Source organism: Triturus cristatus, chromosome 3_1, assembly GCF_964204655.1.
Source record: "Triturus cristatus chromosome 3_1, aTriCri1.1, whole genome shotgun sequence".
Lineage (NCBI taxonomy): Eukaryota > Metazoa > Chordata > Amphibia > Caudata > Salamandridae > Triturus > Triturus cristatus.
In genome coordinates this window covers 602378651-602403428 of record NC_140583.1, presented here as the reverse complement: position 1 = coordinate 602403428, position 24778 = coordinate 602378651, and the positions used below count along the sequence as shown (strand labels likewise).

Sequence of the window (24778 nt, the reverse complement as noted above, 5' to 3'; positions counted from 1 at the left end):
AGCCACTTTGGTTTGACCCTAGCAGCGCACACTCATCCTGTGGGGTGCAGTGTTATATCCTGTTGTCTCTTAGTTCTGTGCTGCTTAGCCAGTGTGTTTGTTATGTAATAGAATGTTGATGAGTGCCTGGTTTGTATGAGTGTCCGTTGGAAAGAGTGGGGCTGAGCAGCAGGATGCTGCTCCTGGTGGGGCATATACCATCCTACCAGTTACCTGGAACTCATGTAACTGAGACTGAATAAACCTGTTTGTATGACCTATTCTACTGGCTACTGGACTCATTACCTAAAAAGGCCTTACTTCATTTACAAGATGCAGGATTCAGTATTTCCTCCCAGGGTTGCGATCTGTCGCATCCAACAGATGGGTAATTACAAATCTTTGCGCCTGGCTATTGCCTATCCTTTCTTTTTGCTCTGTAAATTTCCCCCCCATAAGCGAATGAATTTCAGTTGCCCTCCAAGTGTGTTATAGAGAGGGTCTTGTACTCTCTCTATTCCTTGTGCCGAAAAAGGTCCTCTGCCTCTGGCCTGTATTAGAACTTCAACCTCCGAATTCCTTCCTATGGAAGGACAAATTCAAAATGCTCAGTTCGAGGCATATGAGCTGCAGATTACACACTATGCATAGATCGCCATCTGGTGTTGGGCCCGGATGTTTGCACTTTCTTTTGTCATGGAAAGTGTTTGGAAGACACAAGATAGTTGACTCCTCCTTTGGATCATAGTGCGCATGGGCATCGGCTCCATTCTCAGATTGTTTTTTTCTGCCATCGGGCTCGGATGTGTTTCTCGCACTCCAGTTCGGAACCGTTACCGGTTTTCTCTTTCGATGCGCAATCCTTCCCTTTTCGACGGCATTGTCTCGATCGCGTTTTCCCAATCCATGCGACTCTCAACAACTTTGAAGTCTTCGATTCCGGTCGTTGACGAAGGCTTTCGGGCCTACCTGGGCCTTAGCTTCTGGCTCATGTAAAGGACGCCATTCAAAAAGTGTCCTCAATGTGGGTCGAAGTTTCCCCACACCGACCTGCATGAGGTGCGCAACCTCTGCCTCTCACCGGAGCACGAGGCCAGAAACTGTCCAGCTTGCGCCTCTTTCCCCTCCAAGAAGACGATTCGGGACTGACTAGCTAGAAGAACCATGGCTCGCTCGTCTTAGATTCCCGACGACATCTTCCAAGAGGGCGTCGATGTGCCAGAGCAGGGGCGGGTCGAAGAAGGCCTCGTCAGCGCCTCCGAAGCCGATGACTCCGATGTCGAGGACATCACTCCAGCACAGAGGGTCGTGAGTACAGACGTCGCCCCCGACCCCAACCTCCCCTCGACACCATCTAAAAAGGCTTCGGTCACACCTTCACCTTCTGGCCCAGGGGCACACCGAGAGACTGCTTCCCATGCCCCGCCTCCGGGCCCAGTAAAGAAGCCTACTAAGCCTTCAGGTGACTCTGGCTCGAGTCAACCTACCCTCGGTGCCGAACAATTTCCACAGGCACCGAAGAAGAAGTCGTCCTCTTCCTCATCCACGCCGACCGCTGCTTCGACATTCAAGCACTCGGCGTCGAAGACTGACACCAGCTCCTCGACACCGACAACACACTCGGAGCAGACCAAAAAATTGCCACCGAAGGGCCCCGACTTCCATGCTTCAAAGTCGAAAAAGACCTCGGAACCGAGGAAACAGGTTCCATCGGCTAAAGACACTGCAAAACCGCACGGTTCCAGACCCAGAACCGCTACCGAGTCGGCTCTTAAAAAGTCTACGGTACCAACACCATCGGCACTGAAGGATATGCCTTCCACAGAAGAACTGTTTCACCCAGATCCTACCCAAAAAACTCTTGTAACTGGTCACTTGATACTTAGCTTCAAGAAGCGACCACTAGATACGCCTGCACCGGCTCCACCACCTAAAAAGAGAGACTTTGCTACCTCTCCATTAAGGATCCCTTCTCCTCTTCCCCCCCCCCCCACCGCACCGCTCTCCTACACCATCCCCTACTCCAGTATATGATGATGATGATAACACCTCAGATGATGCAGGGAGAGGTGCGGACGATCAACCACTAGGGGACCCTACTCCTACTGGCTCCCCAGACCCCTGGAATGATTATAGTATCCCAGATGTCCCTTACACCCCACAAGAGGACATCTATCCCTCCAGGCCTTCCCCTCCAGAGGACACTATCGGCTTTAACCAGCTCCTCCACAGAGCTGCCCAGTACCACGGGGTTGGCCTACACACAGACCCCGTGGAGGAAGATTTCCTCATGGACACTTTTGACACCACACAAAAGTCCACCTCAATTTTACCCATGCTTAAGCATGCACCAGAGGTCTTTAAAGACCCTGTCAGGGCTCAAGTCATCAACCCTAGAATCGAGAAAAAGTATAAGGCCGCCCCTACTGATACAGCCTACATTAAAGGCCCCGCACCACTAGACTCCCTTGTAGTTTCTAATGCGAGAAAAAGAGCCAATCCCCAATCATCAGGTGACGCAACACCACCAGATAAAGAGTCTAAACTCGTGGACGCCTCTGGCAAACGAACGGCGTCACAGGCGGCAAACATATGGCGCATTGCTAATACTCAAGTGCTGTTAGCTAAGTATGACAGGGCACATTATAATGAGCTTGAGTCCATAATGCAGCACCTCCCAGACAGATACAAAAATAGGGCCAATGAACTCGTACAAGAAGGTAAAACCATTACTAACACTTCCATCCGTTATGCCTTGGATGTAGCAGATACCACCTCTAGGGCAATAAACACCAGTGTCCTTCTGTGTAGGCATGCCTGGCTACGCATTTCAGGTTTCAAACCTGAAGTCCAGAGTTCCATTCTCAATCAACCATTTGATGAGCAACACCTATTTGGCCGGAATGTTGACGTATGCCTTGAAAAAATGAAGAAGGATACCGACACAGCTAAATCTATGGGAGCCTTGCAGTCGCAAGCTCCCAGACGTTCTTTTTGTCGCTCATCCTTCAGGAGCACCCCTAGAGGCTACTCCTCGGATAGCCCCTCCACTTCTTACAAGGCTCCCACCCAATCCACCTTTACTAGAGGTTACCAAAGAGGTGGTTACAGGGGGAACAACAACAAAGGCAGAGGCAAGACCAACAACTCCTGCTCTGCCTCCACCCCCATCCAATGGCTTCCCTCCACTTCCCCCAGACCATTCCACTCCAGTCGGGGTAAGACTCCAACAATTCTTTCCTGGCTGGACCAACATCACCTCAGACAGGTGGGTGCAACAGATAATTCAATCAGGATACTGCCTCGAACTAACATCTACCCCCCAAACATACCACCCAAACAGCGTCCAATGTCACAAGAACATTTGTTACTGCTAAAGCAGGGGGTAATCTCCCTCCTACAATAAAGTGCAATAGAACCAGTTCCCCTGCACCAACAAAACAAGGGAGTTTACTCCTTGTATTTTCTCATACCAAAGAAGGACGACTCTCTAAGGCCTATTCTAGACCTCAGACCCCTAAACATATACATACACTCAGACCATTTCCACATGGTCACACTCCAACAGGTCCTTCCTCTGCTTTCACAGGGCGACTTCCTTGCTATCCTAGACCTCAAGGACGCCTATTTTCACATTCCCATTCACGCCGCTCACAGGAAGTATCTCAGATTCGTAGTGGACGGTCAGCACTATCAGTTCAAAGTACTCCCATTTGGAGTTACAACAGCACCACAAGTGTTTACCAAGTGCCTAGCAGTGGTCGCAGCACACCTAAGAAGACAGCACATACACGTCTTCCCATATTTGGACGACTGGCTCATAAAAGCCAGCTCATACAGCCAGTGTGTACAACACACTCACGCAACTATCCAACTACTCTACGACCTAGGGTTCACAGTAAACCACACCAAGTCCCATCTGCAACCGTTCCACACACAACAATACCTCGGTGCCACAATAGACACCTCAAAAGCATTAGCCCGCCCCAGTCCCGCCAGGATAGCAAGCATACAGGCTCTCCTCACCAAATTCCAACCGCAACACTCTCTTCCAGCTCGAGTGTTCATGCAACTCATAGGGATGATGGCCTCTTGCATATTCATAGTGCCACATGCAAGACTCCAGATGTGTCCTCTCCAAGAGGGCTTAGCACGCCAATGGAACCAGGCTCAAGGTCAGCTAACAGATCTGGTGTTGGTCGACAGTCGTACTCATCGCTCTGCAGTGGTGGAACACCAAGAACCTTTCCAGAGGACGAACGTTCCTAGAGCCAGTTCCTCAAATAGTCATGACAACGGACGCATCGCACTCCGGCTGGGGAGCTCACCTACTACATCACACCATGCAGGGCAGGTGGACACCTCAACAAAAGTTACTCCACATCAACCACCTGGAGTTACTAGCCGTATTCCTAGCCTTAAAAGTATTTCAACAACAATTATCAGGCAAGACTGTCTTAGTCCGCACAGACAACATGACAGCCATGTACTACATACAAAAACAAGGCAGGACACTCTCTCTGCAGCTCTCTCAGCTAGTACAGAACATATGGAGGTGGGCTATACCTCAGAACATTTTTCTCCTAGCCCAACATGTCCCAGGAGTCCAAAACACCATAGCCGATCTGTTGAGCCGTCAAACACAACAGATCCATGAGTGGGAACTTCATCCACAAGTTCTTCAACCGTTTTTTCAAATGTGGGGGCAACCACAGATAGACCTCTTCGCCACCCACGAAAACGCCAAATGCCCGACATTCGCCGCCAGATATGCACATCCATTGTCCAAAGACAATGCGATATGGATGAACTGGTCAGGCAGATTTGCGTACGCTTTTCTGCCTCTCCCACTCATTCCACTAGTGGTGCGCAAACTACAGCAACATTCCTTGACTCTCATCCTAATTGCTCCAACTTGGGCCAGACAACCGTGGTACACCACATTGCTGGAACTCTCCGTAGTTCCGCACCAGAATTTACACCTCTCTCCACACCTCTTAACCCAGAACCATGGAGAGATCAGACACCCAGACCCAGCTCAGCTCAACCTTGTGATCTGGCTCCTGAGGTCCTAGAATTCGGTTACCTTAACCTTCCCCCTGACTGTATGAACATCATTAAAGAAGCTAGACGGCCTACCACTAGAGCATGCTATGCAGCCAAGTAGAAACGTTTTGTGATATATTGTCATAACAACAACACCAATCCCCTAGATGTGTCTATCCAACACATCATCGGCTATTCACTACACCTCCAAAGAGGCAACTTAGCTTAAACGTCAATTAGACCATCTTGCTGCCATAGCAGCATATCTACAAAATAGACTACATCTATAACTTTTCAGCGTACCTGCCATAAAAGCCTTTATGGGGGGCCTCAAAAGAATAATTCCCCCCAGAGTGGAATTTAAACATCGTTCTCACAAGACTAATGGGTCCTCCATTTGAACCTCTACATAAATGTGAGCTACAATTCTTAACATGGAAAGTTGCTTTCCCTAGTAGCCATTACTTCTTTACGAAGAGTTAGCGAACTACAAGCACTAACCATTCAGGAACCCTTTCTGCAGATGCATCATAATAAGGTTGTTCTCCGAACTAATCCTAAATTCCTTCCTAAAGTCATTTCTCCCTTCCACCTCAATCAATCTGTGGAGCTGCCTGTATTTTTCTCGCAGCCACAAACAGTCGCAGAAAGAGCTCTTCATACCTTAGATGTCAAAAGAGCATAGCTTTACTACATCGAGAGAACACAACCCTTTCGTAAGACCAAACAACTTTTCATGTCTTTCTCACCTCCACACAAGGTCAACTCCATATCAAAATCTGGGATAGGTAGGTGGATTGTCAAATGCATACAAATTTGCTACCACAAAGCAAAACGTACAGTATCTGTTCCTCCTAAAGCCCACTCTACACGAAAGATAGGGGCTTCAATGGCATTTTTAGGGAACATTCCCTTAAATGATATCTGCAGAGCAGCTACATGGTCTACACCGCACACATTCACAAAATACTATTGTATAGATGTGCAAATTAAACAACAAGCTAGTGTGGGCCAGGCTGTACTCAAAACACTATTTCAAACTACTGCAACAGATACTGGTAGTCGCTGCCAGGAGGGTATACTGCTATACAATTTATGCATAATGTGTAATCTGCAGCTCATATGCCTCGAACGGAATATGCTACTTACCAGTATGCATCTGTTCTTGGCATGTAGAGCTGCAGATCTACACACGGCCACCCGCCTCCCCGGCTACCTTTATCTGTTCCAGTATTATCTTATTTAGATACAGCATACATGGGCATCTTTCCTGTTTCTTAAAAAGCTTCATCATTTCCCTGCTGGCGAAAAACAATCTGAGGATGGAGCCGATGCCCATGCGCACTATGATCCAAAGGAGGAGTCACCTATATTGTGACTTCCAAAGACTTTCCAGGACAAAAACAAGTGCAAACATCTTGGCCCAGCACCAGATGGCGATCTATGCATAGTGTGTAGATCTGCAGCTCTACATGCCAAGAACAGATGCATACTGGTAAGTAGTATATTCCTTCTAGCTCAGATCTTGGTTCCTCTGGGCTTAGGGGACTGCTCTCTTAGAACACAAAAACCTTATTTTCATATAGCTATCCTGCAGTCCCACAGATGTTACCTGTGGTTCAAGGTCGGCTAGGAGCATTTTCATTTTGTAGTGCTCCCCAACGGCCTAACCAGCGGCCCTCTAATGTTCACAAAATTGATGACATTGTTTACGGCACAGCTTTGGCGGTTGGAGATGCCACAAAGCTCTCTATAACAAAGCTCTCTATAAAAGGGTATTTGTCTGACCTTTCTACATTTGACAGACCAACCACTTTTGTTTAAATCACCTGTTGTGATGAGGTTTACAAATGGTTTGACATACGTTTTCTCCCACACCGTTTGGGATGACACAGTGGGACCATAATTTGATCTTAATTTTTCTTTTACACGCCCTTAGAGCTGATGAATTGCTGCTCACTGTTTCTCCTGACTTTGAAGACAATCTTCCTCATTGCGATTACTCTAGGATGTCTTGGTGAGCTTCAGACACTGTCAGTTAAACTGCTCTACATCACATTTTTTTCGAGATAAATTAGTGTTGAAAACACGGACAGCCTAATTGCCTAATGTTGTGACTCATTTCCACGTTGGGCAATCTTCTCACCCTGCCTGTATTGTTGGTCCCCACTTCACCCCTTAAAAGAGAAGGAATGACTTCTTTAGTTGGACCCCAAAATGGCTTTGAGCTTTTACAGTTATTGTATCAAGGAACACCCTTTGGACGATCAGCTTATTGTGGGGTTCTCCTGAGCAAAGAAAGTGAAAGCTTTGCAGAAGAGGTCCTTGCTGAGGTGGCTAGTCCTCTGCATTAAGATCTGCTACGGAGTGTCCATGAAGCAACCTTTAAAAAGTCTGAAAGCCCATTCCACCGGGCCCGGGCTAGTATCACTGAGTTGACATGCAAGTGTGTGTCCTTGACACCTTCCAGCTTGCAACATGGGTGTCAGCGTACACGTTCATAAAGCACTGCTGCTTTGACAGCCAGGGCGGTACAAAAGGGGGTGGTGATGGACAGAGCATCAGAACCAATCAAACACTCACACCCAGTCAACAGATCTGGGTTTGATCCATCACTGTTCTTTAGCCCACTCTGCCACCCCAGTTCAGACATGGCCATATGCAAATCAGTCTGACCCTGTGCCTCATGGGAACAGTCCAGCCCGAACTGCCAAGCCATGCCTTCCCTGGACCGGAAACAAGCTTCCTAGGACCGTTTTTTGGCATTTCAGCCGTCTTCAGCCAGGCTTGCTTGAATCCAGCGGCAAAGTGAGCAAGGGACTCACGTCTGAGCATACCCTGCCAACCTATGGCGAACAAAGCGGTACAAAAGGGGGTGGTGATGGACGGAGCATCAGAACCAATCAAACACTCACACCCAGTCAACAGATCTGGGTTTGATCCATCACCGTTCTTTAGCCCACTCTGCCACCCCAGTTCAGACATGGCCATATGCAAATCAGTCTGACCCTGTGCCTCATGGGAACAGTCCAGCCCGAACTGCCAAGCCATGCCTTCCCTGGACCGGAAACAAGCTTCCTAGGACCGGTTTCTGGCATTTCAGCCGTCTTCAGCCAGGCTTGCTTGAATCCAGTGATAAAGTGAGCAAGGGACTCACGTCTGAGCATACCCTGCCAACTTATGGCGAACAAAGCGGTACAGCCAGGTCCTGCGTAAATGGCATTTCGTCCATCCGATTATGCGACACTTTAAGGTCCAAACCCACTCCACCGAACCTCCACCTAGGGAGTTTCTGCTTTCATATCTATTCCAAGATGAGGAATTCATCAGGAGAGCAAGGTACTTACCTTTTGGTAACACTCTTTCTTGTGCACATTGACACTGGGGTTTTTCTGCCTCAGACAATGAGAAAAATTTCTAAATTATGTAACTTGCTATAGCATTAACCATAATCGGATTTCGTTCGCCCTTTTTAAAATGCTGGGTAAATGTGAACTACTCTTCACTTTTTTTTATGGGTGACTCATTGGATTCTCGAGGAGGTCAGCTGTGCATGAATGCACAGGAGGCCACCAAAGCAAAAAGACTAGGTTAGAGCCTAAACTTGAACACTCCTTGTGGGAATTGTTTCGTTCTTGTTGCATGTTTCCAGACTTCTGGGTGATAATTGAGTTCCCTTTAGCCAAAGTCATAGGTATGTGTTCTTACACAATCTATACAGCTAATGGTTTCTATTGCACACTGTGATATTGCTGAGGTAGCTGGCCATATGGCAAGATATTTTGACTGCAGCAGGAGTTGCATCTTCTACTGTTTAAATGAATGAACAATTACATATTTGTGAAGCAAATTCCAGATAGAGCATTAACAGCTGATGTTGAGGAAAGGCCATTTTCGGCCTAAATATATCCCTCAAGATGACTTTGAAATGAGGTACTGAGCCATTTGTCTGTAAACCATATGCAGCATTGACCACGGTATTTCCTCAGGGCTTTTCTTTGTTCTTTTGTGAAGCACTGCTGAGTAAAGAAAGGCTTAGAGGTAAGTTGTTCATCACCACAGCGAGTATTAAGAATGCGCTGACGACCTCCGCATCCTCAACATACTGCCTCCAGAGTTGTGCATAAACTGTCCGTGGTGATTTTCAGTGAGGTATTCACCGGGGCTTGTTTTACCTTTCTTAACTCCTGCCGTTGTTATTGTGTGGAGGGCAGGTGGGTATGCCACTGAAAGACTCTTCTCTTGTTTTCCCTTCAGCACCGGACTACGGGAAGTACCTGTATACGGCGATAATGGTGCCACTGCTGGCCCTGCTGCTGCTGTCAGCAGCCATTTTGACCGTATGTTACTTAAACAAGAAGCGGTAAGAATAATATCTGCAGAGGTCGCTCAGAACACTTTCCTTCTTGCTCTATTATGCCATTATTATGATTAGTTTGGAATGTTATGCATAGATGTTTCAGAAGACAGTTCTGTACTGGCTTCTTATTTATGTAGGAGAGATGTTGATAGTGATGCTTCAAACTTGCAGAAGTTCATAAATAAAGTCCTTCAGAGATACCTATCAGATTGCGTCTCTCGCACGTAGTTACTCTGTCATTTTGCTCTTTATGCTAGTTGTGAAGAAAAGAGTGCCCGAATTTCCTTGAAGGTTGGGGTTGGTGCAAACTTATTTGGAGGGAGGATGGTGAGCTCCTACAGCAGCTCAGGGCTGATTCGTTTGCCAGGGCCAAAGAAGCAATCTGATGCTTCATGCTCGTACTGTTCATTAGCACATGTGGGATGGGAGAAGATGGGGAGGTGGGTACTTGACAGTCTATATATCAGGCAGTGTGTTGCAGAACAGTCCAGAAAAAAATGCTTCATAGCCTGTACGACTTTCCAACTTCTATGAACCCATGGGATAAGGCGCAATAATACAATACAATGCATCAATTAAGGAATGGCAGAATGAGTGAAAGGAGAGACTGTGTTCTTGTGTCTGTACTTTCGATTGTGTAATAAATGATTTTATCCTGTCACTGATTGCTCATATTCTGCCCTAATTACCAGAAACAGTGACAGACTTGGAAATGGAGTGCTGTACGCCTCGGTGAACCCGGAATACTTCAGTGCTGCTGAAAGTGAGTATGTGGCAAAGCAGTGCCTTCCTATGCACAACTACCCTTCATGTCAGCAGGGTGACCTAATGCCCTCCCTGAGTTACTTCCTAGACTGATACGTATTGCTTTCCATTGAATGCATAAGCATTGTATGTGTGCTCTATGATCCTCCTATTCAGATGATCTCATCACTAATAATGTGCCTTAAAAGTAGTGCTGTTGAGCTGGTTCCTGTGATTCATGCAAGTTACTACACAACAAGTAAAAACATGAGAAGTAGTATGAAGAACAGAATGTATATCCAGATGGTGCACCCTTTCCAAAACATTTGGTGATGTAGATCTTAATAAACATGACCCAGATACAGAACAAATGTGCTATAAATTCACGAGGAAACTGGAAATGGGCAGTGTTTTGCAGGTACAGTAATTCTGGTTGAGTGTATATTTTTTATAAAACTGAGATGGCCATAGAGTCTTTGCAGTGGCTATTATTGCGCATAGTGCTTTGGTTTTTCACAAGTCAGTAGAGCACCGTACTAGAGCCGTCATTTCTCATAGTGAACCTAAACTTCAAAAAATTGACTTTGTATTTTTTTTCCCAAACTACTCGTTTTATAATAGATTTTGATAGTTCATTTTCACTGAATGTCTATTTTCTTGGGTCATGTTTACTCACCAGTTTCCATATAGATCTGTGCAAACCAGATAAAATGCTAGTCTATTGCAATGTACAATCATCATATCCTCAAACCAATCGTGGTGCAATCATCCCAAATTGACCATCTTCTTTTCTGTACATTTTATTGTGTTATGATACCATATTGATTTGAATGACATAAGCTTACGTCACATGGTAGCACTAACTAATCCTATCTAGAGGCATTGGTGGTGTTTTGAGTTTTTGTTGGATCTGTAGGAGGGTTTATCTGTACATTGCCCCAACCATCAGAATCTCTTGAAGCACAACATTTAACATCATTAATTGCTTCCTGGGCCGTATGAAGTTTTTCTGAAGAAAGACGCGTTTGTGTGTTTTAGTGACTGTGCCTTTTAGATGTACTTTAAATATGAGAGTTTCTTTGCTCATGTTTGGACTTGCAAGCCAACTCAACTGCTTTTTATTCCGCTTGCCCACGTTTGCAAAAGAAGACCATGCCACTGTTAAAATGTTGATGGAGAAGAACCATCTAGCTTCGGGCTCATGCTATTACAAGTTGCTTTTCTTTGACGTCTTTTGGGTTATGGTTTTATGCATGTGACATATTTCTTTTGTTCAAGTCCTCTGAAATCCCCAATGCACAAGCACACAAATTAGATATTTTTTTCACTATTGCCTTCGAACCTGTTTGTTACAGCTTCAAAGACAGTTGGGGATTAACACTGAAGACCAAGACTCTGCAAGTTTTAGCGTGAAAACTTAACACTCTGTACAGGACTGTGTTTTAACACTTCACACACATGGCCTTTGAGAAAAGGCAGTATGAGAATGACACAGGGAAGGCTTGGTTAGGTTATGTTAAATACAGCTCGAAAATTCGGCCCCTCTTCCAACAGCACTTTACTTTGGTCTGTCATTCATCAATAGTGTCTACAGTCATTACATTCCAAGGCATCACTAAGAAAGGAACTGTCTTCTATGTCATGCATTTTACTGCAAAATTACAATAAAACAAGGAAGTGATAAAAGGTGGGCACCTTACTTCCAAATAGATGACAAAGTCTCAGTCGGATCTCTACAGGGACATTTGAAGAATTGGAAGAGGGCACTGAAAAGAGGGTGTTGAAGATGACTGACCCTAATCCATAGTTGATCTGGTTGAGGAGCAGACGACAATTCTGGATACCTGTTGAAAACTTGCCACAGTGCTCAGACCAGACTCTACATCCAGTTGACACAACTTAGGACACCATCCCATCCTTCACCTGAAGACAAGGAGCCACCTTTTCTGTGCCAGCTTTGAAAAGAGGATCAAGTTCATGAAGCTCTCAGATCTCGAAAAGAGGATCATAAAGAAGACATGGGTCAGCTTAAAAGGTGGATCAAGCCCCAAAATATCAATTATCCGTCAAATGAGTCTTACACAGGGCAAAACAGTCCCTGGTTAGTGGGGAACAACCTCTTCGTCCTACCTCCATTTCAAAATCAAATCAGTCACAAATTCCATGCTGCAATGAAGAATCTAAACAAAGTCTTGAACCCAAAAACATCAAGATAATTTCTCGAGTTTGATAAGAGTTGACTTTTTCCATTCTGGACACTTTTGACAACAACCCAAGTGTCACCATCAAACAGCATTGTATAGATATTGACCTGAAAATAGTCACATGGTTGCCCAATCTTGAACGATTGGTCCTACATGAAAAAAGAGAAAGCTGATGCTTGAAGAGGCTATTTGAGAGGAAGTACACTAATTGCCAATCCAAAAACATTATCAAGATAAGCTTTCTGAACCATCACCTCCACCAACAAAAGACACCAACGTCAAGGATGTGTCATGATTAGATGCGAGCTATTACGAAAATGGGGTAACCCAAAAGTCAAGGACCTGGGTGTAAACTTGATACAAAAAACAATGGTCCCAAACCAATTATTAACACAAAACAATAATTCCATTAAGTTATATCATTATGCCAATCTGAGCCAGATAAATAGAATTATTTTGGATAGCTCATGGTATTCAATACAACATTACAACATGAGAAACAGCAGCAACATCCAATTTCTAAATCACCATACGTTTATTTACGCAATTTCATAAGATCTATAGTATTTGACACATGGTTGCTCCAGAGGGAACGTGCATATAGCAAGAGTGCTAAATGGTGAGTGAGTGAGAAGAAAATAGTATGGAACACAGTAATACAGATATTAATTAACTTCGCAAAGGGAACGGTTGTCAATCACCGTCCAAACGAACCTGGTCACTTTTAAAGATATCACAAAACAATTATATATTTAGCAGACAGAATCTAATTCCTGATATGGCACGTAAAAGAATTGCCTGTCCCAGGCTTTTCAAAAGGAGCGTCCCTTTTGAAAAGCCTGGGACACGCCGTTCCCATACTATTTTCTTCTCACTCACTCACCCTTTAGCACTCTTGCTATATGCACGTTCCCTCTGGAGCAACCATGTGTCAAATACTATAGAACTTATGAAATTGCGTAAATAAACATATGGTGATTTAGAAATTGGATGTTGCTGCTGTTTCTCATGTTGTAATGTTGTATTGAATACCATGAGCTGTCCAAAATAATTCTGTTTATCTGGCTCAGATTCGCATAATGATATAACTTAATGGAATTATTGTTTTGTGTTAATAATTGGTTTGGGACCATTGTTTTTTGTATCATAATTAGATGCGAGTTCCCCTTCAGGAGAAGCTTAGCGTGATGCATTGTACATATATGAATTCAGAACCTACAGTAAGGCCTCAGAGACATACCCCATTAAAGCTCCCCTCGATGAAATTGCCTCATTCAGGGAGCTACTTTTCATCATGGAGTCGAAATGCAAACGGAGGTCGAAAATGATTTTTTAATTGAGAATATTTCTAGTACTGAAAAAAACAAATCCGTACTTTACCATACAGAAAACAGTTCTATTATCCACCACTGAGAACTTCAAGGACCCTCAAAAGACTAATACGTTAACTAGAATAGAGTTAAAAGGAAATGCAAGGCTACACCAGAGGAGCCCATTTGCAGTAGAGACCATGTAGCTTGTGACATAGTAGTGGTGCACTTAGCAAATAAAAGTTTACTGTTCCAAGTCACTGGGGAACGTCTAACACCAGACAAGGATAGTAAATTCATTGAGGCTGCCAGGAACCATTGTAGCAGTAGAGGCTGCTATAACGAGGCATATTGCTAGCTCTCAGAATCTGCTCAGCTGCTGCAGTAGACAGCGGGGAGAATTAAAGGAGCCAGCGCAGAATGTTCAAGAACACCACCAAAAGAGCACTCAGGAAATGCTATAAGAGGAGGAAATTGTATTGTATGCAGGTATAAAATGTGCCTCCAATAGTGTGGATACCTCTTGCCTTCTAATCGAGAACACTTGTAATCGTATGGTGATATCCGTGGCAATGAATCTCATGTTTTAGATTTTTGGTTCTTTTGAATATCCTATCGATGGAGAGCATCCTTCAGTCCAAAGTTTGAAATGCTGGAAAAATTAAAGACACAAAAGCTGTGAAGGCTATTGGGGCTTTTCAATTAAGCTGGCTCTTTTGTTTTTTTATGGAAATTTCCAACTTCAAAAGTAAATTAACATAGTCTTTCCACAGACATCCGACAGCAGTACACAAATAGAAGTTCATCTCAGCCTGCAGTACAGACACGCATTTTCTGAGACAAAGAGACAAAGGTCCCCAAACATTCATGCCTCTGCCAACAAACAGGTAGCAGAAAATAACCTGCTTTCCACTGCGCAGAACGAATATGGCATCAAGTTTGAGACCATGCCACTCGCTCATTTCCTGTGGAACAGCAACACCTAAAAAGATTGACTGCCACTGCTAATGGAGAAGGTGCTCTCTCTACTTCAAAGTGGCAAGAGAGGAAATGTTTTTTTGAGAAAGGGGCAAGATATATTCTGGATACTTTCTCAAGCCAAAGAACAATGGTATGTTTTGACTCATAGAAGATTGATAACGCCTTTAGAAATACATTAGGACTATAAATTTCAAGATGACCACATTCCAAAGCCATTCCAGTACTACATGGGACATGAGAAAGGATAGGACTTCCTATTGATGCTAGAGCTCAAACGTTTTATATTTTCTTATATATTGATGCATCCAGCTCATATCACCGGTATTTCAGAGTGTGGTAAGTGGAAATCATTATGAGCTCAAACTTCACCCATTCACCATAAAATCTACGTCCATGGATGGCCCCCAAGTTCCATGTTAGAATATTAGTGGGAGCCATAAGTTTATTGGAAGAGTGGCACCGTTGACAGTCTCACGGCGGCCAGAAGCACACCATATAAACAGTGTCCAATGTGCGTGTGTGGGTTCTGGCTCAGAACACATTTGAACAGTCATTAACCAAAAAGCAAAACCGGTAAATACCAGCAGAGCAGAGGGACAACGTGTGTCCTCCCAAACTACAGAGCTGTATAGTTTGGTTCAACTATTGAAAAGGAAGAAAGTACCTACGGGGGGAGGTGGGGCACAGGAAGCCTATTAGAAGGTGCCACGAACATGTTGAGTGAAAAGGCATTAGCAGGATATATAACGCAGCAACATTTGTGACACAGCAGTTTAATGCATGTTCAGCGCAACATCATATTCATTCAAAACAGGTAAGGAGATTGCAGTACATGGCTTTTACTTTGTACATACATCAATGTAATGCAATGTGGTCCATAAAACAGTGAGTATTGTTAGTAAGCATCAGCAAGGGTTCCTAAATGCAGCACATGAGCGGAGTTCACTTTAAATTATGTTATCCGCCATCTGCGCTGTCGCATCAGGAGGTGCAGCAGAATCGATTTCAGAGGGCCATTTACTTGAAAAACTTCACTGTCACATCTGGTGGGACCATTGTCCAGGTCCGAGGTCTGTGTTGTTTCTCAGATGGCCGCCGCTGTTTATAAGGCTTTATCTTGTATAATCTGTTCCATATCAGGGACGTGTTCTGGGTGCAGAGGGCGGCTCATCGATGTTGCTTGAGAGACACTCGGGCCTGCATGGATTGGGGAAAGCGAGCTACATCTGCATATTCCAGCCACTCCTAGGCAACTTTAGGGGTATCAAAGTATCACCTTTTCCCCTTTGTACAAACTTGCATCTGACATTTCACGGCCAAGAAGGAGTTTCTCTGTGCATCGTTATAGTCTGGAAAAAGCATTATACAGGCATATTTGACTGTAATGTCCGAGAGTACTCATGCTTCACGCAATATAGAGTCTCCATCACCGTAGTGTAGCAGCCGGAACAGCAGAGGCCGCGGATTTGAGCCAGGTGGGGGAGGCCGCACTGAGACCCAGTGAGCACACTCTAGGGAGAAGAACGGTGATAAAGCCTCTGGTAGGATCAGTTCACGTATCCAGTACTCTGTGTATGCAACAGCATCTTTCCCTTCCAATCCCTACAGCAACCCCACCACATGGATGTTGTTCCTTCTGGAACGTCCCTCTGCATTCTATAACTTGCACTCGGAAAACCAACGTCTATATGGAGGTCTCTATCTCACGGGTTTTAGGAGCAAGTTCATCTAGGTTTCGCTCCACTGAGCGGGCTTTGTCGGCTAGGTTGCGGTGACCTGCATGCAATAATATGAGGCCAGCCACCACATTGTTAATCTTATTTTCTAGGGACGTTCTCGTCTGATCCAGGGGGGTTCCAATTTGTTCCACTGCCTCAAGGACTGCGTCCAGCTTGCTCCCCGTGGACATAGAAGAGTTTGAATTTCCTGGCATACCCAGCCAGCCCTTCAAAGTAGCAGTTGAGACTGAAATGGCGCGTAGGGACGATTTTTTTTGCGAGGTTGCCTAGATGGCCAGCACTTACTAATTGGCTCGGTATATGCACAGAACTCGAAACAAACTCTTTTCCTCAATAAACTGTCTGACACGCTTTCCCGCTGAATCTGGCTTTCATGGCTCATTGGAGGCAACTTCAACAGTGTCTTCGAGCCAGGCCTTTATCGCTCGTCTCCCCCCACCCCCACCACACAGCCCAGTGCACCCACAGTCTCATCCCCGTGAGCGTTATGCGACTGGCTCCATCAGTGGTAGTGGATCGACATTTGACGCCAATGCAATGCCACGGCTAGGGTGTACTAGTTCTTCGCTGCCCCACATCAATTGCATGTCCGACTTGACAGGATACTAAGCACAACAAATCTATTGCAATCAGTTCTACAGACCAACTATTTGGGTCGTACCCATTCTGACCGCAACCCACAATACTTAGTTGTCATGGGATACCAGTATGCCCGCCATTCCCACTTGGTGACTGAAACCGGGAACACTAGAAAACCCTTCTTTCCGAGCTTCCTTGGCTATCACCATAACCGAATATTTTGACCTTATTAATTGCACTGCATCCACACGACCTCTCGAATGGCACGCGTTAAAGTTCACTATACGTGAACACTGCAAGGGTATGCAGTGGAATATGCGTAAGCTCCTTGAAGGCGACCCTTGTAACGCCCTGAACGTCTCAGGATCGTTTAACAGACACGATAATGAGAACGCAACCACTTGTGAAGGTTTAGTTATTTTAATGAAGGCAAAAATAATACAAGGAATAAACAAAGGTTATAGTCACTGGAATCCTCCAGGCTAAGTACGTTACCAGCCCACAGCACGGATGGTCCTAACCGTCCTCTGCATATACGCCGATCCCGGCGTATGCCAACAGAGGGCAGAAATGAAATGGCCGACCATGCCAATCGGTAGGCTGCGAGGGGCACGAAGAGTGTTGGGGAGAATCGAGGAGTCAGGGAAACACCCAGCCGGGGTCTCTACCTGAAGGGAGGAGCCGCTCAACCTCTTCCTCAGACTGCACCGGGACGCGGAGTCACCTCCTGGTGATGCGTCACCGATACCCCAATCACAAGCAAAGAAGAATGAACCGAGAGCAGCCGCTCGATCGATCCGGTGGACTTCCGAGTCTGTAACGCGGCAAACACCTCCTGGTGTGCGTTACAGCTGGCAGTCCCTGTATCTCTGGTCGGGCTGGGAGTTACGACTCCAACCAGCAAAAGCGCCACTGCGCTTTGACTCAGCCGAGTCAAAAGGCGAAGCTCAATGGTTATCCGGTAGAGCTTCCGGGTCCTTCACAGGTGACGATGGGGCAAGACACGGCCCAGGGAGTAACGACTCGACCTACCTCCGTTCTTGCCTTACTGGAGCACCACTCCGGAACACTGCTCTTCACTAAGCAGGTACGTTGGTGTAAACACAATATCCGACAGCGTTGTACCTCCCGGTTCCTCCCTTTATAGGGCGTGTTTTCCTTGAGTTATGTAACAGCTCTCCTGTTTACATAAGGGCGTGTTTTCCTTGAGTTATGTAACAGCTCTCCTGTTTACATAAGGGCGTGTTTTCCTTGAGTTATGTAACAGCTCTCCTGTTTACATAAGGGCGTGTTTTCCTTGAGTTATGTAACAGCTCTCCTGTTTACATAAGGGCGTGTTTTCCTTGAGTTATGTAACAGCTCTCCTGTTTACATAACCTCTCAACCGCTAAGCATCCTGGGAGATGTAGTCCGTTTTCGCTGGTTACCGTTTTCCTCCCCTCGCATGACAGGAATTCTTGACAACCCTACTCGCAATGAACCCACACTTGCGCTGCAAAGACAGATCCCTACTAGAGAGACTACGTTATCTTAATTACTCAGCCCGTACGCATGCCACCGCCTATCGCTCCGGCCGATTGCTAGCTTGGCTCATTCACCCGTACCAATCTCATTCCCCTTTCAGAACATTTTGCTCTAGCACCCGAGCCTCACTTTATACCCAACACAAAATACCAATGAGCTCACACGGCATTTCACATCCTTCTATCAGTCTATCACTGCGGCTGACCCTTACAAACTTAGTACATGCTTGTCCACGATCTTGCTACCTCGTATCACACCTGAACACCGGACATAACTGGTTGGCCATATCACACAGTTCGAAATACAAGAAACCATTTGTGCGCTTGTCACTTGCAGGACCCCCGGGTCATGCCTGCTTACCTGCCGAATTCTGTAACGCTTAAGCCCCACTAGTTGCTCCCCAGCTAAAACTCTTGTATGAGGAGGCCCTCTCTGCTTCTACCTTATCTTCCTCTCAGCGGGAGGCACTACTTGTCTCCCTCCCCAACCCTGACAAGGATCCCATGGAGCTGGGATTGTGTGGGCCTCTGTCATTGCTTAATAAGGACTGGTCCTTGCTAAAATCCTCGCTAACCGATTAGCACCTCTGGTCCCAAAACTAGTCCACTCAGACCAAAACAAATTTATACCATTGTGTTACACTTCCTTGAATCTTAGGCATTTCTTCCGTGTCATGACATATTCAACACAGCATTGGCCCCCAAGCAGGATGCCTTGTGTTGGACCTCGAAAAGGCCTTTAACTCTTTAGAGTGGCCCTTTATGTTTGAGGCACTGCGACATTCTGGCATCGGATCCCGTTTCTTGCGCCTTGTGCAATTATTATATTCTGCAGCAACAAATGATGGACGGAATGCTGAATAAATCATACTTTCATCCCCCAGCCAAGTGATCTGGGTTATAACCATCATTATTTTGCTCACGACGCCACCCCAGCTTCGACCCAGCCATATGCAAATCAGTCTTGACCCTGCTCCTCCTGGAAACAGTCCAGCCTGAACTACCAAGCTGGGTCCTTCCTGAACCGGAAACAAGCATCCTGGAACCTGTCCCAGGGTATCACCCCTCATCAGCCAGGCTATCTTGAATTCAGTGGCACACCGCTGCTACCGACGGAGCCTCTACCTTACACGTTCAGTGACCCAGCGCTAACTCTGCTAGGCATACCTAGAAACGCCACCCTTCCTCCGTGGAGCTCATTACTTGGAATGCTGTAGGAACACATACTCTGGGAGATCTCTACTGTGATGGTGCCCTCACCTCCTACAAGACACTTATGGGTGATTCCAAACTACCACCAGGACAGCGCTTTTATACAACTCCCTTCTGGTGACATTGACTCATGTTTGGGGTGACTTAACTAATGAGCCATCAACCCACTTAATAGTGCAATATCTGCAGGTTATGGGACCGGGTAGGCATTTAATATACTGGCTGGCTGAATCACTGCAAACTCACAGTGCACCTTCACATGCAGCCCTGTGTGCCAGCTGGGAGGGCGAAGTTACCCACCCCTGCGCAGACTGGGAATGGGTTGTAGTTCTCGGAACCCCCACTAATACACTGCGCAATACGAGATTCCTCCTGATAAAAGTTTTATATTGTACACAAGGCCTGCCTCACCCCTGCCAAAATCAACAGCTGTTTCTACCGTGTGGATGCTGCCTGCCTCTGATGTGGGCTGGTAGATGCAGACCTTCTCCATATGCTGTGGTCTTGCCCCTCTCTTCAAACTTACTGGCAGTGTATCACGACCCGGCTATCGTCTTGCGCGGAGCACCCAGCATTACATAAATGGGAAACATGCATAATGGGTCTGTTCCTCCAGGTCCCTCAATTTGGGCTTCATGACACAAAACTCCTAATCACCCTTGAGTCCAAGTCGGCCAAGCCTCCTTCACTTGAGGCCTGGGTGCCTTCCTTTCTTGGTGGGCGCGGGCAGAAAGTGTGCCGTTGCACAGGCAGGATGCCCTGGAGTAGCGCAAATATCCTATAGCCTCCAACTGGGACACCATACTGACAGATCTCCAGACTCCCGACCAGGAGAATGATGGGAGCGGCCCCAGCCTATAGGAAAACGGAGATTGTATTTCCGCTTCCATATTTACTGGCGTAGTTAGATACTTTATTGGTCAGTGTGAGTTGGGTGAGGGGGTACGCGACGGGATCTGAAGTTACAGGCTCCTATTGTTCCTACTGTTTTCTTCTCATATAATGGAATCTTTTCTCCTCTATTGCAAAGGTATGGGCATCTGACCCCTCATGGTATTCACATGAACCACTTGATACTTAAGCTTTCTAACTTTGTTAGACACGTGCAATTTGCCATTTGTGATCAGTTGACTGCACTACCCTCTGTACTTGGTGAAAGTTGTATGCATCAACTCTGAGATGTCACTTAAAAGCATTACTTTGGCTGTAAATGTGATTACAATCTCGCTATTCTTCATTGAAAATGTTGTACACCGAATGCATAAAAACTTGAATAAAAAGATTGAAACAAAAAAAAAAGTATCTAAATTATGCAAACTAATGTTGCCTTTTCTTGCAGCACACTAGGTTCATATAAAGCTAATAGGGTAGCTGCGGTTGTTAGTTCTTATCATGCTCAGTCCACTTGTAAAAAGGAGAAGCTATGGCTTTTATAGGGAATGTTGCATTAGCAGAAATTTGTGAAGCTGTCAGATCTTCTTGCCACGCATTTACAAAGCATAACTATGTGAACAGTCAGGTAGGAAAGGAAGAACAGGGTTGTCAAACTATATTAAAGCCTCTACAGATGCTTCCCACTTAACCACTACTTCAGATTTTTAGGAGTATAGCTTTACAGTCAATGCACAATATGCGATCTTCAATAACAAATGCAAACACAAAATGTCACTTACCAGTAACACTTAGTTTGCAGCTTGTATCATTGTACAACTCCCCCACTTTCCTAAGATGGTAAAGTAGCAACTATTAGACATTTCTTCAAGAGTCACTCAACAGCTAGCAGCAGCACACAGAGACAGCTTCTTTATAATCTAAGGATAACACATCACAAGCATTAAACTGAAGCATAGGCTTCACAGAAAACGTTTGTAATGGTCAAAGCCCAGCAGGAGATGTGAGAACTACATCACTACAATCTGTAAACTGAGTGTTCTAGTTGAGAAATGTTTTCCTTATAATATACTGAAGTGCGCTCAGTATGGGTTATTTCAGTTTAATCAAAAGCCCAGATAAGTTGCTTATTAGCTCACAGGAAATCATGAGGTTACTCCTGATTAACTTGTTTTATAAAAGGGAGAGGGTGCGCAGAAACCTGTGCATTTAATATGCAGAATAATTACCTTGTATGTTTTCGTAAGATTTGTGTTGACTGTTTGCCATATACTTTTGCAAACCTATTTCTCTTTGTCCTGCTTGTGGTTTGGATTTTGTTTACATGAATCTGTGACTTCTAAGGGTTCTTGAAAGATGTGCGTTCTGAGTGGAAGTCTTTCAATGGAATTAATTAAAAACTGATGTATTACGTGTTCTTAAACAGTGCACTCGGCACATGCATACATTCATCACTGCTCCCATATCATGGAAGGGACAACTCAAGCTGTTTTTAAATATTATGCAATAAGTTTCTCTTTTCTGTTATTTTTCAGTGTATGTTCCTGATGAGTGGGAAGTCGCTCGGGAGAAAATAACTATGAATCGGGAACTTGGCCAAGGCTCCTTTGGAATGGTTTACGAAGGAATTGCCAAGGGTGTTGTGAAGGATGAACCTGAAACGAGGGTGGCCATCAAAACAGTTAATGAGTCTGCAAGCATGCGTGAGAGGATAGAGTTTCTGAACGAGGCCTCGGTGATGAAGGAATTCAACTGTCATCATGTGGTGAGTTGAAGAATAGTGTCTTATTGAAAGGTGATGCTTTCATGGTAATCCTCCAGGCACAAAGCATGTTTTTTTTATTATCATAGGCATTTAAAATAACTGTCATTGCTGGGATGGGAAAAGCAACAACCAGTGTGTTATAATGAATGTTTGAAGCTGCCCTACACATTGTGAGCTAAGTGCTGTTAAGGGAAACTATGCATGTCATTGATCAGACATAGAAAATGGAATGCAGAATTCAGCACCCAATTCGCTTGCTTCCACAATCCACAACTTCAACAAAAAACACATATTTTCCTTAGTTTTAAAAGGTACCGGGGTATTAAATGTGTTGGTTATAGAATATTATCTTCTTGAACCTTGTATTGCTAACAATTGTTTTGTGTATTTTCAATTTAAAGAAGGAAACATTAAATGTTTACAATTGTCCAGAGCTTTTTGCAGTTTTCCTTTGTGTTTGCTACCTTTCTGCTTGGCTTGTGGTACCCAAGTTAAAGGTGAATGAGGACAATGTGACAAATGCCCCAGATAATTAGAGAGGCATGGGTGACAAGTGAGGTTCAGAGCTCTAAAGGTGGGTGGAAGTTCATTAACCATTTCATTCATCTGTACAATGAAGAATATTAAAGAATTTGGATTTGTAGAAAATCCCTTTTGATACATCCCAGGTTTTTCAATAAGCAAATCTTCTTATACACACATGGCGCCTGGTCTTCGATGTGTCTTTTCATTGTAACATTTGATAATATTTGTCAAGACCAAATTAAAAGAATCTTGATATTTATGATTGTCAGCCTTGCATGCATTTCTTCTGAGATGTTCCCACATTGTTCATGTTGTCAGTTTTTCAATTTGTCCCTTGTCTAGGTACGCCTTCTTGGCGTTGTATCCCAGGGCCAACCAACCCTAGTTATCATGGAGCTGATGACCCGTGGTGATCTCAAAAGTTATCTTCGATCTTTACGGACCGATGCTGAGGTTAGTTATGGGAAAATATCATGTCTGTCAAAGAAAAAAAAAGCAGTTTTTTGATTTGATTCAGTTAGTACTAAGTGGTTGGAGACTTGTGTGGCCTAAAGAAACATGTGGGCCCGAAATTTGAGTAATTTGACTGGCGTTTTTGGCCCATGCTGCACAAGTAAACCCTTATCATTGCTGGACAACTTATATTTGAATAGATGTTCTCTTGCCATCTCAGTAACATAACAAAATCAGATCTTACAGTCTTGATCAGTGGAACATATTATTCATGTTGTCACAAGTTCCTGTACACTTTTTCTTTTCAATATTCACACTTTCTTTCCTTCCATTGGAACACTCCAAACAGTCCTCTGGCATGTTATATTCCATTGAAGGAATTTCACATGGGCTGCCCTTTGGCTGTTTGTGCTTGAGAGACTGCCTAGCTGTCTGTTACACGTCTGCACTCGATCTTACAGCACTAGAGCTGCTGAAATGCATTTGTGACTGGATTACAAAGTGCATTGTGCAGATCGAAGTATGTCTCTTTTAACAAATTGCAAACAAAATGTTTGTACTTTGGTAAAATGGACACTTTTACTTTTTATTGTTGGTGCAGTTTGATTTAGCAGCTGTAAATGTGTAGAATAGATAATAGAGCATTAGAGTATGAAGTGCAGAATTCCATCCTTGGAGTGTTCCATACTTGCAGTGGTCCTCCAATGTCCATTGATGTAATCTGCCTCTTGATGTTTTTAGTACAATTGTAGGAAAGCAGCATGTTTTGATTTCTGATGGCCTCTTGCCGGATTGATTCTGGGAAATGACCATTCCCTCACAGGATACTCAATCCCGCTATTGCCCCAGGAGGGAAAGGGGCCAGATGTGGAACTGGTGGAGCTAAAGCCTCCAGTGACACCTGATGCCCAAGAGGAAGAACTCTTCTACAAACAGATATGGACAGTTCCTACATGGCCCAGAGTTGAAAAGGATGGCTGAACATAGAAAATGACTCCCCCGAAAAATGGGTGGACACATTGCATTGTGCAGTGCCTGGTCAAAAGGGTTGCAGACAATAAGACAATATGGGGTGCTGCTAAAGAAGGAAAAGACACATTTGTGTTTCCTACTGGAAACCCTTATACCAACACATAAGAACAACCAGTTCCACCACATCTTGCAGAATGTCCTGGATCAAAAAAGAGAGGCCTTTGAAGGACCCTGGGACGCAAAAGCTGTGACATCAAGGGTGGGGAAGAATGCAAGCATTCCTCAATTGACACATCAGAGGCAGTGTGAGGGGCAGCCTCCATTATTGTGGCCACTGCAGACAAGAGGGCCAGTGCTCCCAATACCATGGGGCCCCACTGAACAGAGAGAGCAAAAAATGGAGATGACAGATTGACAGATGAAGAGGTTGACAGCCACCCAAAGGTGCATCATAACGTTAATGCCCTCCTTAATAGATATGATATCCAGCAGTGG

At 44.9% G+C, this 24778-nt stretch overlaps 1 protein-coding gene across 3 annotated transcripts in view; it reads left to right on the top strand.

The window, feature by feature from the left end:
* Positions 1–24778, top strand: part of IGF1R (insulin like growth factor 1 receptor) — a 900683-nt gene that overhangs the window by 839157 nt on the left and 36748 nt on the right. For all 3 annotated transcript variants that reach the window (XM_085644514.1, XM_085644512.1, XM_085644513.1), the window contains exons 15-18: positions 9283–9388; positions 10078–10148; positions 22104–22333; positions 23201–23311. In XM_085644514.1, the coding sequence (XP_085500640.1) occupies positions 9283–9388; positions 10078–10148; positions 22104–22333; positions 23201–23311 (518 nt within the window). The remainder of the gene's footprint in view (positions 1–9282; positions 9389–10077; positions 10149–22103; positions 22334–23200; positions 23312–24778) is intronic.